A 15,462-nucleotide genomic window follows, 5' to 3' on the forward strand; every position below is an offset into this window, starting at 1 on the left:
ATGGGATGGGTCAACTGGTCTGGCCTGCCTTCTGGACTCTCCATGACCCCTCAGCATCCCCATCCCACCCATCGATGCAGGACCAGACCCCAGCAAGCCCTGGCCTCAGTATCTACATCTGGCAGATGGCCTGAGGCAGCATGGTGGTGGGGAAGCCCATATCACTGTAGAGGGCTATGCACCTGGGTAGGGATCTGTGTCTCTGAATCCCTGAGGAAAGGAGCAGACATTTAATGGAGCATCTGCTGTGTGCTCCTTGGCACTAGGTGACAGATTTTTTTTTATTGTAGCAAAATATACATAAAATTTGTCATTATAACTATTTTAAATATACAATTCAGTGGCATTAAATATATTCGCAAGGTTGTGCAACAATCGGCACTATCCATTTCCAGAAAATTACCATCATCCCAACAAATACTGTCACCATTGAACAGTAAGTCCCCACCCCCCTCGAACTCCCACAGCCTCCATTCTACTCTAGGTGTATGAATTTTTTAAAATATATTTTTATTGATTTAAGAGAAGAAAGAAGAGGGAGAGGATATAGAAACACCAATGATGAGAGAGAATCATTGATTGGCTGCCTCCTGCACGCCCCACACTGGGGATGGAGCCCGAAACCCGGGCATGTGCCCTGACTGAGAATTGAACCATGACCTCCTGGTTCATAGATCGACGCTCAGCCACTGAGCCATTCCAGCCGGGCTCTGTGTATGAATTTGAGGCTGATGTTTTAGCCCCTAGTTAGTTGAGGTAACAGGCTCAGTGTGGACAAGGGCCCTGTCCTGCAGGATTTGAGGGCAGGCGTCTTCCACCCCAGATTCCTGGATGCTGTGGCTCTGGACCCCATGGGGATGAGGGCCGCCCTGAGCCAAGAGGTACAGTTTCAGGCCCTGCAGAGTCTCCAGCTCCTCGCGGGACTGGGAAGGTGCCTGGGTTTCCCCATCTCTGCAGTGGGAGCAGAGTAGATTTGCTGCTTGAGACCTGGCCAAACCCACCGGGGGGGGGGGGCGGGGGGGGGGGAAGGCCAGCCCAGAGAATCAGCTTCTTCTTTCCTCCCTGGACACTAGAGTCTTCCAGGTTTGAGGGTGTGTCCAGAGCATCTGGACAGCCTGGGGGTATGGGTGCAGGACCCCACCTCCTAGAAGAGGAGGTGAATGGGCCTAGAGTTCCCACATCTCCTGGGGCCATAGATCTTTGGTAAACTGGTGATTACAGGCCCTTCTCACGCAGTGCAGGACCTAGTGTAGTAGTGCCTGAGGGCCGGGTGCCCCAGAGGTGAGAGGAGAAATCTGGAGCTGAGGAGGGCTCGGCACCTGCCAACTCCCCTCGGGGTGCCCCGCCTGTCAGATGGCAGGGCCCTGTCACTCTGGAGCCCTTGTCCCCTTCCGGAAGCAGTCTGCCTCCATCCATCTGACGTGGGGGCCACCGGGCGACGGCTCCATTAGCTGCAGCCCCGCTCCCATCTATCAGCCTTATCAGCCCATCGGGAGAGAGAATCTCTTTGGAGCCCGTGGTGCTTCATTCTCTCGGCACTATTTCCCCGTCTCCTCCCCAGGCTGCCTCCTGCTTGCCACTCTGTGCTGTGGCCTTGGCTGCTTCTGCCATGCCCCATGGCCTTGACCACCACTCTCACCCCATGCCGTGTCCTCTCCCCTTCACCTCCCCATCAGTCACATGCCGGGGCCTTTGCCACACGGCCCCAAGTGTGTTCTCCAGGGCCCACGAGTGGCCTGGCCCCTCCCCACCCAGCCCAGGCCACGTGGTCTGCACCCCCTCCCCTGGGAGTATTAGTAATCTGTCCTCAGAGTGAAACAATCTCGTGTAATCTATCAGTGGCTATCAGGCCCATCAGAGGGCGGGGAGTGGCCAGGCCCAGAGATGGCGCCAACCTCCAGCGTTGATAAAGTTTCTGAGCTGAGCGGAGATGAATGTTGAGTAAGTGCAGGCCGCGCGATAGGATGTGGACTTGGCAGGCCCGCAGCTCCGGCTGAAACCAATCTCTCCCCTATCAGCCAGGCTGGGCTTTCTCAGGCCCCGCTCTTTCTTCCCGCCTCCTCCGCCTCCCTTTTCTCTGCCTTGCCCCGCCCGGCCCCTGCCCCTGAGGACAGGGGTGGGAGGCGAGGAGGGGGGTGGTGAACCTGCCTGATGGCCCTGGCCCTAGAGAGGGGGCAGGCTTGGGGCAGGATAGGGTCCTGATCAAGGCCAAGGAGGTGGCACCCAGCTGCCTGGGTGGCTGGCTGAAGGTGGTGGCCATCCACAGCAGCTGACCTCCCTTCAGTGTAGAGCCTGAAGTCTTTGCTTAGCTCCTGGAGTGCTGAGAATAAACCTCCAGCCAGCTGCCTAGCGCTCTAGCCCCACTGCTTCTCCACCTCCACCGTCCTCAGCGGCAAAGCTAGAACCCACCAACGCTTTCCGCTTCCGGGGCTTTGCATTGACCGTTCCCTGTCTGGAGTGGTCTTCCTTATCACAGTTGCAGCTTTAATATCGCCTCCTCCTACGAGAATCCCTTGCTCCACACCCACTTGCTATTTTCTATCCTATACTGTCTTAGGTGTTCATGGTATCTGAGATGCCACAGTGTGTCCACCCCCACCCTAATGTACACACACACACACGCACACGCACACACACACACACCGTCTGAACCTGTTTGCTCAGGTTGACCTAGCAAGTGGCAGGCTCTCAGGAACCTGGTAGAAGGAGTTATATACTCTTAGGAATAACTCACATCTGGGGAATCTTCACCTCCTGCAAAGCCCTTTCCCATCCACTCCTTATGACAGCACTACAAGGTCAGTGTGTCAGTACCCGTTTGCCAGGTGTGTAAATCAAGGCCTGGGCAGGCTCCCTAAGCTCAGAGCCATATGCCCCAGAACCTGGCCCAGCTCGGTTCTGCCGTGCCCTGAATAGCTGTGTGGGCAGAGAGCCCAAGACCCGCGATGAGGCCAGGTGGGGGCTGGTGTAGGGCTCTCTGACTCAGTTTCCACATCTGTAGAGAGGAACCAGTTTCCCCACAGGCCAGTATTGAAGAGGGTCCTGGCAGAGCTTCATAAATTGTCAAAGGCTGTGCACTTGTGTCCCAGCTCCTGGAGGGAGGGGCCCTGGGTGCCAGTCATTGTACACCCCTGCTCTCCCTGCACCACAGCTGGGAGGTAGGTGAGCACCCCCATAGAGTGGAGAGGGGCATGCTGGCCCTGGCCACACAGCAAGTAGCTGGTAGAGCCTGGGCTCTGGTCTCAGGGAACAGAGAGTTGGAAGGGGAGGTGGCACACCCCAAGATCCGGTCTCAGCCCCTCGTCATCCACCCACCCATGGGCTTAGACCCCAAGGCTCCCTTCTGGGGCCAAACAAGATTCCCCAAGACCCCTCACTCCTCTACCCCAGACTTCTCCTGTGGGAGCCCGGCAGGCTCCCAGCCACACCCGGCTCTGAGCCAGGCCATCTGTGAGCAGTCTGTTTCCCACCCCCACACTCATCACAGTTACCAGTATTCATTAAGCTCCTACTATGTGCCCAGTGCTGTTGCAGAGCTGGGATACTGGCATGGGCTGAGATTCGGCTCTGGCACTGAAAGAGATGGGAAGCCATGGGGGCTGCTGAGCACAGGAGGGCGGGTCAAGGTGTGGAGGGTTCCAGGTGAGTACAGTGGGGGACACGGGTATAGACAACCACCCACAAGAGAGCGTGACCTTAGCGTCTGTGCTGACAGCCCGGGGAGAAGGAGCTGGGAAGCTGACCACAGTTGGCCAGGAGGTTGAGGCCTAAGGAGGAGAGGGTGGGCCACAGGGCAAGGGTGCCCTGAGGCCTGGGAGGAGGTCCTCCTGTCCCAGAAGCTGCACAGGGGGACAGTGGGTCTCATTTTGGGGCCTGGGGCTGTTCTTGGTTACAGCAGCCCCCAGGCATAATGGGGACACAGGGACAAGACATCCACGTGCGTGTGGTTGCTGGCCTTTACCTGGCATCCACCCACCTTCTGCTGAGAGGAAGGTTTATTTTGTCCTTGGCATCTAGGCCTCCTCCACACCCTTCCAGTGGGGTCTGGTGGTAGCCAGCCCGGCTGCCAGGACTGTGATCGAGAGGGTGTGGGGAGAAGGGACCTGGGAGGAAGGAGAGAGAAGCTGGGACAAAGAACATTCAAGTGCGGGAAGGGAGGGCAAAGGCATGGGCCTGGCTGGGTTTAGGGCCAAGTGAGAGGCTCTGGGTGGCTGGGAGTGTGGGAGAGTTGACGAGGAAAGGTGCTAGTGTGTCTTTGCATGAGACTGGGCCCCAGGGGGCCCTGGGTTTTATTTGGGCACATATGACTGTCCCTCCCAACTTTTAATAAACACACTGTTAAACGCTGAGTAACACTCTATTGTATGTGAATTATATCTCCATAAGATCTTTTTAATTTGTTAGCAGCTGGAGTAGGTCCCAGTGGCTCTTGTCCATGAGAGCATGGTTCTGTGTTCCGAGAGAACATGGGGCCCCTGCTTGGCACGCCCCGGGCACTGCAAGTTTGTGCTTGATGCTGAGGGCATCTCTTTGCCCTCAGATGGCCCAGGGTGTGTTGCTTGTGACAGCCACCCTCCTCCAGCGTGGCTTCCTGGGACAGTCTCAGTCACCAGCACTTTCAGGCGTGGCCTGGGTGCCTGCCGAGCCATGAGGCTTACAGCCTGGCAGGTATACACAGCACATGTGATGGGCACACCAAGACCTGAGAGGCGCAGGGCCGGGGACCCAGATCTGTACCTCTGGAGGAAGAGTCTGAGTTCTCTGTCTCAGGGTGCGTTCAATCAGCGCCTGGCTGCCCTTGGTGGAGAAGGAGAGAATCAAGCTGCTCAGTCCCCATGTCTCCTCTGCCCCAGGCCCACTCGTGCAGTCCAGGAAGAGGTGGGGGGGGCAGGACCAGTGAGGGAGAGCGTCGGGGCCCAGGTCCCCAGAACAGGCAGAGGTTCAGATGCTTGATCTTCTCAGAGGAACAGGCTGCCCGCTCAAATAAGCCAAGATTATCTTGCCAACATCCTCTTTGTGGTCACCCTGGCTGTCATTGGGACTGATCCTGGGTTGATGAGAGCCACTGGCAGGCCACAGCAGGGGCCTGTGGGCCCCTCCGAGTTTGTACCTAGTGAGGCTCCAGAGACCCCTCTGCACTCTACTGGGACCCTCTGCGTCGCCAACAGCACCCTTACCCTCATGGCCATTGGTGCAGTCCTTGAACACCCCATTAGGGTGACGGGGGCAGTGCCTTCCTTGCAGTTGGCTGCAGGTGGGTCACCCTTCATCCTCCCTCTGGGCACTTCAGGGCCAGCAGGGATCATCAGCTGACCAGCTCTCCCACCCCCCACTCTCATGAAAATTACACAAATGACTTGCAAATAAATGTGAGGCTCCAGGGACACACCTACCGTGGGAGGAAGAGTTAGTGGAGTGGTAAGAAGGCCTTAGCCTGGCAGAGACGGGGCAGGAGAGTGTCCGGGCAGAGGGACAGCATAGGCCAAGGCGCTGTGGCTGGAGAGCCAGGGCAGCGGAAGGGGTTGGTTGTCATTCTGGGGGTACGGGTGGAGCAGGGAAGAGCTCAGGCCCAGCAGAGGCACCTGCTCTGCTGATGGACTAGACCCCACGCTGGCAGCGGCGAGGAGAGAAGCAGGCAGTTCAGGCCATATTGAGGGGAATGGGGTGGGCAGGAGATGGACCCACTGAGATGACCAGGCTCTATGTGATATCTGTGGCAGATCTCAGCCTCCTGGTGGGAAGTGGGCATGAGAGAACCCACCGAGAGGGCTGCTCAGTGCCAGGGCCTGGCTGGGTGTCCAAGAGGCCCTCCCAGAACTCCGGCCTCCTCCTGTGGGTGCCTGTACCCCTCAAGAGGGCCCCCCACCCCTCTGCCGCTGTGATCTCCAATGAGCCAATGGTCCAGAAACCTGACTCTGTTCATGTTAAAGAAACTGTTGAAGAACTTCTGATTAAGTGATCCTTTTTTATCAGAGGCCCTACTGGGCACGCCCCTGTCCCCCTGGATAGCACAAGCTGACCTCATCAGACCCTGGACTGTCTGGGGCCTCTCCACTCTAGGGATACCCTGTCTTCACCAAAGCCCCATATACTGGGCTCCCTCCTGCTTCTCCAGGCTTGGTCCTGACCCTGCCTTGTCCCTACCCAGCACTTGCCTCTTCTAACCTGCTTCTCTCCATCCACCTGGGCCTGGAAAGCAACTCAGCTGCTTGTCAGAAATGTGCATAAGTGCGAGGCACTTGGTCATACGGGCCTTGGACAGTGAGTGGAGACTGCAGGCTGTAGGGTGCAGCTAACAGGCGGGTGCTCGGCCAGGGCATCCAGCTGCCCCTGCACTCTGTGCCTCGGTTTCCTGTCTGTCAAACGCTAGCTGGACTAAAGCCCTCCTGTCTGGGAAGGGGTTTAATAGCATCCAGTCGTGCTGGCCAGGACCCAGGGAGGGGAGCGTCACCAGAGGTCACGCTGCCTCCTGATGAGAGGTCAGGGTTCAGACCCAGCTCTGTCTGCTGAGCCCCCAGAATGACTGGGTCCCTGTCACCCTGAGCCCCCTAGAGTATGGCTCCCTCAGGGAGAGCAGGGCTGTCCCCACCGCCTGTCTGTCCCTGCCATGGCCTGAGCTGCCCGCGGCCCCGCGGTGGGAAAGTCTGAATCTGTTGCTATTTTCTCTCTGTTATCAGGGCCTTATCTGGCCACGGTGCCACCCAGAGGCCAGGGTCTCTCTCCTGGCAGCACTGAGCCCCCACCTGTCCACTGGCTGCAGCAAGACAGGAGGCCAGGCCTTCTGCCAGTCTTCTGCCTGTACTGCCCCCCCCCCGCCCCCAGCCCCTCAGCACCCCAGCCCTTGTCACCTCCATCTCCTCCTCTAGAGGGCCCGGTGGCACTTCCATGGAGAGCTGAAATAATAACAGTTGTAATAATAACCACAAGTCTGTGCTCAGCACCTACTGGCACCATCTTGCCTGAACCCTGACCCCAGCCCATGACAGGAGGTTACTATCATGCCAGGCTTTCAGTGAGGAAACCAGACTCAGGGAGGCATGGCCTGCACAAGGTCACCAGCCTCAACGTCCTGCTGTTCCTTCTGCCTGGAATGCTTTTCCTTGGCCCCATTAGCAGGCAACCTCCTTTTGTCCCCTTCTAGGTCACCACTCGTTTGTTGCCTCCTCCCAGAAGCCTTCCCTGACTGGCACCTCCACCCCTTCTTTGTTGCAAAGGCCACACTTGCATTTTTCATGTTTCTTTCTTGGGGGTACATCTTAGTTGCTGCAGGGTCTCCAATGCCTGTGGGGTCTGGCACCTGGTGGACTCAGGAAAGGATGGGTGAATGAAAAAGTGAGTGAAGAACTGAGCTAGTGAATTGATGAGTGAGTGAATGAAAGAACTAGGATTAAAAATGAGCCATCAGATCCCAGGCTCTGCCTGGTGACCCTCTCCCAGCTCTGAATTTCTCCAGGCAGCCCAGGATATTGGTGAGAGAGGAGCGGGGCACATAACCCTGCAGTGGCCACCTGCCCCCCAAGCCGGTGAGCCTGCATTTAAAATCCCACTCGGACACAGGAAGCGGGTGCCTGGCAGATGCCTGTCCCTGTTTCCTCCCCTGTAAGTTGGGACTACAGAGGACGTTCCCAGAGAGGCATAAATGGCCCATGCAATGGGCAGGCATAAGGGCAAGATCCAATGCAGGTGGGGGCTCACTGGGCCTTTGCCCTGGTTCTTTCACGTTTCCAATGGCCTGGTCGGGGGATGGTCAGAGTTGCCCCCATTCAACAAGGTGCAGTCTGTGGTGGGGGGCGGGGAGGGGCGGCGGGGGGCAGCCAGTGCTTCAAGCCATCCCCAGCAGCACCCACCTGGAAGGTCGACCTGGGGGCTGAAGTCCGGAGGGATTTTATTCCCTCCTCGGCTACCAGCTCTTGCTTTCTTCAAGGCAGTTATTCAGAAGGACCCCTCAGTTGCCTTGCTATCAAAGCCAGGAGTTCGTTAATCATTGCTGCTCCGGGAATTGGAAGGAGTTGGGATCATCCCACTGCACAGAGGCTGTCTCTGTAATTCAGTTTTAAAGCATGAAAAAAGGGAGTTGATGAAATTCCACTATCAGTGCTGAGCCAATATGCAAAATATCTCACCCCCAATCAAATAGCTATTATGTTTTCATTCCATTTCGGCATCAGCTTAATGAGCAGGAGACGGATCGGAGCGCTGGCGTCTGCTCACCGTGATAACCAAGGGTCTCCGGGCAGCGGGGGCCATGCCCAGGGCTGCCCTGGCTGGCGGTGACCACTGTCATCACCCACATGCACCCCCCGCAAACAGGTGCTCGGCCTTGGGCATCGGCCTCTGGACCCCACCAGGCAATGGGGTCAGCCTCGTCCTCGCTCTAGGTCATTTGCGGGTTGAGGAGAGGTGTGAGGCCGCACCTGCACAGAGAAGGGCCTTGGTCTGAGCCGGTATCTGGAAGGGTGGCTTCTTGGAGAAGACTCCTGCCCCACCTGCCCCCTCCCCCCACTGCTTCCTCGCCCAGGCCCATGAGCAGGTCAGTCCACCTTGCTGGACCTCAGTTTACTCATCTGCAAAGTGGTAGTGACTCGGGTTTCCATCTTAGGAGGTGTTGGGAAGTGCATTTGCCCATCATGACTGTCATAATAGCCCTGCCTCCCCCTCCACCTGGTCCTGTCACCGTCCCACTGTCCTCTCCCTCCACTCCTCCCTGTATGGTAGAAGTGTACCCTCCTCCCCCCACACACGGTCCCCATCATCGCTATACCCCTGGCTGCAAGGGGTTGGAGGGGTACAAAGGACATTTACAAAATGCTGAGCACAGGGTAGTGCTTAATCATAGCGCATCCCCCCCACCATTTCCTGGGCCCTGCTGCGAGGTAGGTGGTAGTAGCTAATGATGATGACAGTTGATGTTTGGGGCATATGCACTGTGTGCCAGCCCTGAGCTAAGTTCAAATACAGGTGTCACCACATTTCATCCTGTAAGGTAGGAGCCGTGTGATTACTGAGCACAGAAAGCTAGAGTTCCTTGTTTGAGGTCACATAGCAAGGACACTTCCCCGCCTGGCTCAGCTGTTAGGGTCTCTGGGCAGAGAGGGTCCCAAAGGGGCCGGGCAGGCTCTGTCCTAGCCCAGGGCACCCAGGGAAGCATAGCATCTCAACAATCACCCTTGCCAGCTGAGAAACCTTCCTCCTGAGCCCCAGGTGGAAACAGGTGTCATGGTCTTAAGCGGGAACAACCTGGCATGCTCTCGGTGCGCCCAGGCGAGTGTGGGGCGGAATTGAGTGTGGGGCGGAATTCACCGAGCTGGTTGTGGGCTTGTAGCGATTTGCTGGTTGGCAGTTGTCTCCTGCATTATCAGAGCTGTGTTAATTGTGCTGGAACTGAATTAGCGGCATTAGAATAAATTGCCTCTTTCTTCACGCTCATTGTCACGCCTTTGTGCAGAGCGGATGCAGAGCGGATGCCTTTGTTCTCCAGTAAATGGACCCAACAGGAGCTCAGGGCCTCCCTGGGTGGCTGAGGCCCACCTGGGTGAGGCATCAAGAGTAGGGGACATCCAGGGGCCTGACAAGTATGAGGAGGGGAGTGTCACCCCCACCCCAATGCTCTGGTCCCTGCCTTTTCTGAAAGCAGGCAGCTTCTTACCCATTCTCCAGAACAGGCAACTGAGGCCTTGAGATCCCATGGCCCATTCAACAGGAGGGGCCACAGCCCTGAGGCAACCCCTCCAGCTCTGAATGAGCTACAGAAGGCACCAGGGCTTCTAGAAAAGGGCCAGCAAACGGGCTGACCTCAGGACTGTGTGCTGACCACGGTGATGGGCAGTGCCCACTCAGGGCCGACTCCCTGGGAGAGGGATCAGAGGCTGGCCTCCACTGCATCCAGTGCTTCCCTACCAAGGTGCGTGCCGAGGGAGGTTACTGCGGGTCAGGCCTCCCACCTGACCCAGGGGCACAAGTCCGACCGGTCTGGGGTGTGCCCAGCCCAACACAGAGCCTGCTTGTGTGGGCGCATTGACGAGAGCACAGAGGCTTAGCCTGGGGCTGGTTCTGTGTGGTCTGAGTAATTATAGCTCTGAGGTGTCCTGGGGAGGCTAGAGCTAAGTCCAGAGGACTACAGTAGGGAAATGAGCCTGCTGCCCTGTGTGGACCCTCTGTGTGCCTCAGGGTTAGGATCTACCTCCCCTCAGCCCCACCCCCACCCCCCACCCCTGTCTCTAGGCTAAGAGGAGGTCAGCCCTACTCTCCTCTTAGCCTTGACTCCCCACTCCTCCTTCCTATATCATATCGAGGCCTGTCCGGATTCCGGGCCTTTGCACAAGCCGCTTCCTTTGCCCTCAGCTGTCGGCCTCGCACCAACATCAACCCCTGAGATCTGCTGGTAGCATCTGTCTTTCTCATTTGACTCCCTTCCTCACAGCACACTTATCATTTTCTGTTGTTTCGGTTTGGGGCCTGTCTATTGTTTGACTATCTCCCCCGCCAGCCTGGAAGTCCCCGCAGCATCCAGAGGTCCCAGCACCTCTGCTTTCTAGAACAGTGTCTGCCCTCAGATGTCCATGGAAGTTAGGAAAGGCATCTGCCCCACCAGCAACAACTCGGTTTTCACTACTGTAGCAGGCCACCACCCACCTGTGGTCAGAGAGGTGCCCTGAAATGCAGAGAGAAAACCAGCCTTGCACCTCCCTGCTCCACGTAAATTGCTAGGTTTTGAAAGTAAGCCTGGGAACTCGGCCACCACATTCTATCCTAGCCTCATGGGTCTCCCTGTCCTGCTGCCTTGAGCCAGTTTCTGTGGCCGGGTTGGACGCTGGCTGGTTGCACAGTGTGACTTGATGGGCAGGCATCTGAAGCATCAGCAGGCCCCGCCTCCCTCCGTCAGCTAACTACCCACCTTCTTTCACCCCCTGGAAAACCCTGGCAAAGCTGGAGAGTAAGGGCACCAAGGAGGACACGAGTGATTCGGTGAGAAGCCCCTAAAGCTGGACAAATTTTAGCCCCTCTCTGTGTTTTTCTGGGGAGAAAGCACTGGATTTGACCGGATTCCCAGGGGGGTCATGACATACAAAAGATCAGGAGCCACCAGCCACTGAGGTGTGAATCCCAAGCAAGTCTCCCTCTGCTGCTGCTTGCCTGCCTCTGGGGACGGGAGCTCGATGGCCCCTGAGAAGTGGTCATTCCATTCTTTCCCGCTCAGGTCTCCTTCTAGTGCTTTCCATTCCTGTCAAAACAAGCCCCGTTCTTCTCCATCAGGAACCTCGGACATGTGAATTTGCAGATGTTGCCACAGCTTCTTGCTCATTTTCCTCAGCAGCAGGAGGGTCTGGATGCTTCAGGCTCAATAGCCTGGGACCAAAAGCCCCTGTTCCCTGCCCCCCATTCCATAGCTGGGGTTTGAGTCAGGATCCTCCCCCACACCACACCTGGATGATGAGTGTCATCTCCCTGGTGACTGGTGGGTGGGGCAGGGCAGGTGGCTGCAGAGGAAGAGCTTGGGGAGGTACAGTAAGTTCTCACTTAATGTCATTTATAGGTTCTGTGACTCTAAGTTCCTTGAGGTGTAACGAACCAAATTTGCCCTAGGCTAGGAGATATAACTGGAGTTAGGTTCCTACAGTATCTCATCCTTGTTATTCAAGGACCTGCTGTAATTGGGCAGAGGTGGCCCCACTCCGGCACCTGTCCTGGGGCCCAGGCTGAGACAGGGATAGAAGGGACTTAGACAATCTGGTGAGCAGGAGAAGGAGGGGCACCTGTCCACCACTGTTCCCTCTGCCCACTGTACGGCACCATCTGTCTGACCTCGGAGCAGAGGTTGCCAACCTGGCCTGCACTCAGGGGCACTAGCGGGTCCAGCTTTGACACCCTCCCAGGGCTGGTCTGGGGTCAGGTCAACTGGACTCCCATCTGCCTTCTCACCTGTAATGTGGGCTCCATGGGGCTCCCCTTGTAAGAGCCTCTGGGAAGGGTGGGGATTGGAATTAGGGGGCCCTAGCCTCCAGAGGTTGACTGCAGACACCCGTGTGTTCACCTGTGCCCCATCGGCTATTTATTTCTGGAATCGGCTTCTCTAAGACCTCCTGTGTGCTGGATGCTGGGGCTCACCCTCAGGAAGCTCCCAGACCTGGACCCTGAGTGTGGGCTGCTTCCCGGAGGAGGGGTCTGGGTCAGAGGGAACAGCTGTGCCAGGCCCAGGAGATGTTTACCCACCGGAGCTGTGGGCGCACACTGGGGCTCTGCAAATCCCTCAAGAGCATACCTGTGGGACTGGGACGAGGAAGGGCCACGGCCATCAGGTAGCCTCCCAGAGCTCCCTAAGCCACAGGAGTCCCCATAGTTGCTACCCTGATTTGGAGCAGAGGGGAGGGCCTGGGACGATCGTCCTGACAAGAGCAGTTCACTGGGCCAGTAGAGGCTGTGGGGCAGGTGAGATGTAACGGGAAGGCCAGTGACCCCTAGGTGCAGGGGTTGGGCTGATATGGTTAAGGTTCACACATCAAGTCACACTGATGGCTGCCCCCTCCTGGCCTCTGACTCCATGGAGTGGCCGGGGCATACCATGAGGGAGCAGAGCCTCACGATTTCCCTTGGGCTGTGTCTGCAGGTTCCCTCGGAGACATGGAGGCTGGAGAGGAGGCTCAGGCCGCAGACATCGGCCTCCCAGAGCCGGAGGCTGCAGCACCTGAGGCCGAGGCCAAGGAGGAGCCCAAGCCCCTGAGTCCTTCCAGTCCAGGTGAGTCGGGCAATGGGTATGGCAGGCTGGGGTCTGGCACTCTGAGCCACCCAGCACCTTTTCACATTCTGGCTTGTGGCTTCATGAGAGCCAGTCCCTCTGGGTTTCCACACCTGTGAAGTAGCGTTGAACTTGGTGTATTTGTGGGCTAACTGTGCCTGATAGAGCGAGGAGAAGCCAGGGTGGCTCCCAGCCAAGGGCTTGATCCCAGGGGCTGGAGGGAACTGGGGGTAACCCATTTTATAGATGAGAGAATGAGGCCCAGAGAGGTTAACGAGTTGCTCAGGGTCGCACAGCCTACACACCTGATCAAGGATCTGATCCCCAAGTCTGGATTCACATTGATTCCCCCTGGCTCCCCACCCGTTCTCCATCCCACCCCAGGCACCAGAATCTCTTCTTGGGACTTCCTGGTGGCAGCTTCCCCAGTGGAGGGTGGGACTCATTTCTCAAGCTGAGAATAAGTTTTGGAAGGAGAGGCAGCCCTCCACCCAGGGGTGAATTAACCTGACACCAGGAGGCTGGCTCAGGATAGCTGTACCCCCAGACATCCCCGAGACCCCTAGGAGGAGGGGCCTCACTGAGCAGAGGTGTTGGGGGAGGTCAGCACCTGACCTGTGATCTAGAAGAAACAGACTGGAAGGCTAATAGTGGGAGGACGAGGGGGCGGGGCTCTGCCTGGGCCATCTGCTGTGAGCCCAGCTCCCTCTCCTCTGCCTCCCTGGATCCTCCACCATGGCCCTGAGGGTGATTTTACTCCCATTCCCGTTTCATACCACGAATGCACACCCAGGCTGAGTTACCCCCAGGCCATATTCTGATGGAGGAATCAGCCACAAACTGGCCATTTGGGAGAGTGGTAAGTGGGTGGGCATGACTGGAATGAAGGAGAGATGGGGGAAGCGGAGAGGCAACATTGAACAGAGATATAGAGTAGACAGCAGGAGAGCTCTGCAGGGGAGGGGGGCGGCCAGAAGCCGAGGAGGGGCAGGAGGCGGGCAGATATCCCAGACAGACCTTTGTCTCTGACAGGGAGGTTCCTTCTCACTGTGGACCCTCCCACCCCCAGCATTTCCCAGTCTCAGAGCATCGGGGTCACCACAAGCTCAGGAGCCCAACAAGCCTGGTCCCCTGTGTCCCTTTTCCCAGTAGCAGGCCCATTGGAGTCACCAGGGCTATGCAGTGAGAGGAGGCGGGGCCAGCGGGACTTGAGCCCAAGGCTGGGGCTCCCATCACCCTCAGCTCACTGGGGACTGTGCGGCCATGTGAAGGGATCAGGAGCCTGGCCTCTGGTACCAGTTCTGATTCATTATTGTTATCTCTGCCACCATCATCATCATCTCACATTGCTTGATGGAACAACCAGCCTTCCCTCCCATTGGTCCCCAGCCCATGCACCTGTCCTTCCTGAGCCTGTTTCTGAATCTGTAACTGGGCGTGAACCCCTTGGGGTGGCCGATGGGGCTGAGGGAGTGTGTGAGGGGCCCCTTTTCACCATCACGATTATTATTAGCTGCTGTGCACTAATGGGAGGCCTCGAAGGGCCTTGATCTGCCAAAGGGCAAATGGCTGGTTACTTATGGACTTTGACCCGGTGGCTTTCCTAGGGTGCTGGGCCCCTTATCTGATGTGGGAGCTGGGGCTGCACGGGGGTGGGGTGGGGAAGGAGCTGGAAAAAACAGCCGGGGTTGCACCTGGCACAGGCCGTGGTGATAACTCGGTGATGGGCGAGATAAGGCAGCAGGAGCAATATCTGCCTCTCGGGCGGGCCCAGCCCGGCTCCCTCTCAGTGGCTGGAGCTCAAATGCCAGCCACGTTGATTTATAGCCAAAAATAATAGGACTTTTATACTGTGTGATTGATTTATTTGATGTTAATCATGGCCCTTATCTCGGGTATTAATAATCTGCTGGGCGAGTGACGTCACCAAGGGGGGGGCTTTTATGGGAGCTCATCGATTGGGGGCTGAGGTAGTTATCAGGCCAGCAGGGAAGGCAAATATGCCCTTTGGGCTGGAATTGGGTGCAGGGCCTGCTGGAGAGGCCCCCAGCTGCCTGTGGAGGAGACAGGGAAGGCGGAGCCCACATGTGTGCCCCTGGCCTGGGCGTGCCCAGTAGGGCATCCTGCACTCTAATTATTAACAGCAGCTGGAATAGCAATTATTATTGCTACAATTAATGAAGGGAATGAGGGGTTTTAAAGGCCAAGGGGAAAAACTGAGGTGCCTGATCCTCCCCAATTAGAGCAAGTCTAGGGGTGGGTGACCTTAGGCACATGCTTACCTGGGCCTCGGTGTCCTTCCTGGCCACCAAGGATGGGTCAAGAGGTCAGGCAACTTGGTACCCAGAGCTTGGTGGGGCCTGATGGTGTTTTCCTCTCTGCAGAAGCTAACCCCCTCCCACCACCGCCAACACCGCACCCCATATCCCCTGAAGGCTCCAAGGAGATGGAGGGGCAGGAGCCAGAGACGAGTCTGGAGGAGGAGGCCAGCAGCTCGTGGAGCGGGCCAGGTAACCATGCCTGCGGTCATGTCCAGCAGCATTGGGTGGCCCCAGGCCCAGCCTTCTGGGAGTCCTGGAGCTGAGCACTCTTGACGGCTCACGTGGGACAGGCCTGGCCTGCTGGCTGGAGAGGTTGGTGGCAACCCACCGGCCCAGGCCTGTTCCAAAGTCCAGCCTGCCTGTGGGGCCAGTGGTATCGCTGGAGGCCAGCACCGAGCTGTGCCGATG

At 57.5% G+C, this 15,462-nt stretch overlaps 1 protein-coding gene across 2 annotated transcripts in view; it reads left to right on the top strand.

The window, feature by feature from the left end:
• The window catches only part of ZFPM1 (zinc finger protein, FOG family member 1), a 71,855-nt gene that overhangs the window by 16,491 nt on the left and 39,902 nt on the right, over nt 1-15,462 (top strand). For both annotated transcript variants that reach the window (XM_079759437.1, XM_079759438.1), the window contains exons 2-3: nt 12,605-12,733; nt 15,118-15,243. In XM_079759437.1, coding sequence (XP_079615563.1) covers nt 12,605-12,733; nt 15,118-15,243 — 255 coding nt within the window. The remainder of the gene's footprint in view (nt 1-12,604; nt 12,734-15,117; nt 15,244-15,462) is intronic.

This window comes from Cnephaeus nilssonii (genome assembly GCF_951640355.1).
Source record: "Cnephaeus nilssonii genome assembly, chromosome: 20".
Taxonomy (NCBI): Eukaryota; Metazoa; Chordata; class Mammalia; order Chiroptera; family Vespertilionidae; genus Cnephaeus; species Cnephaeus nilssonii.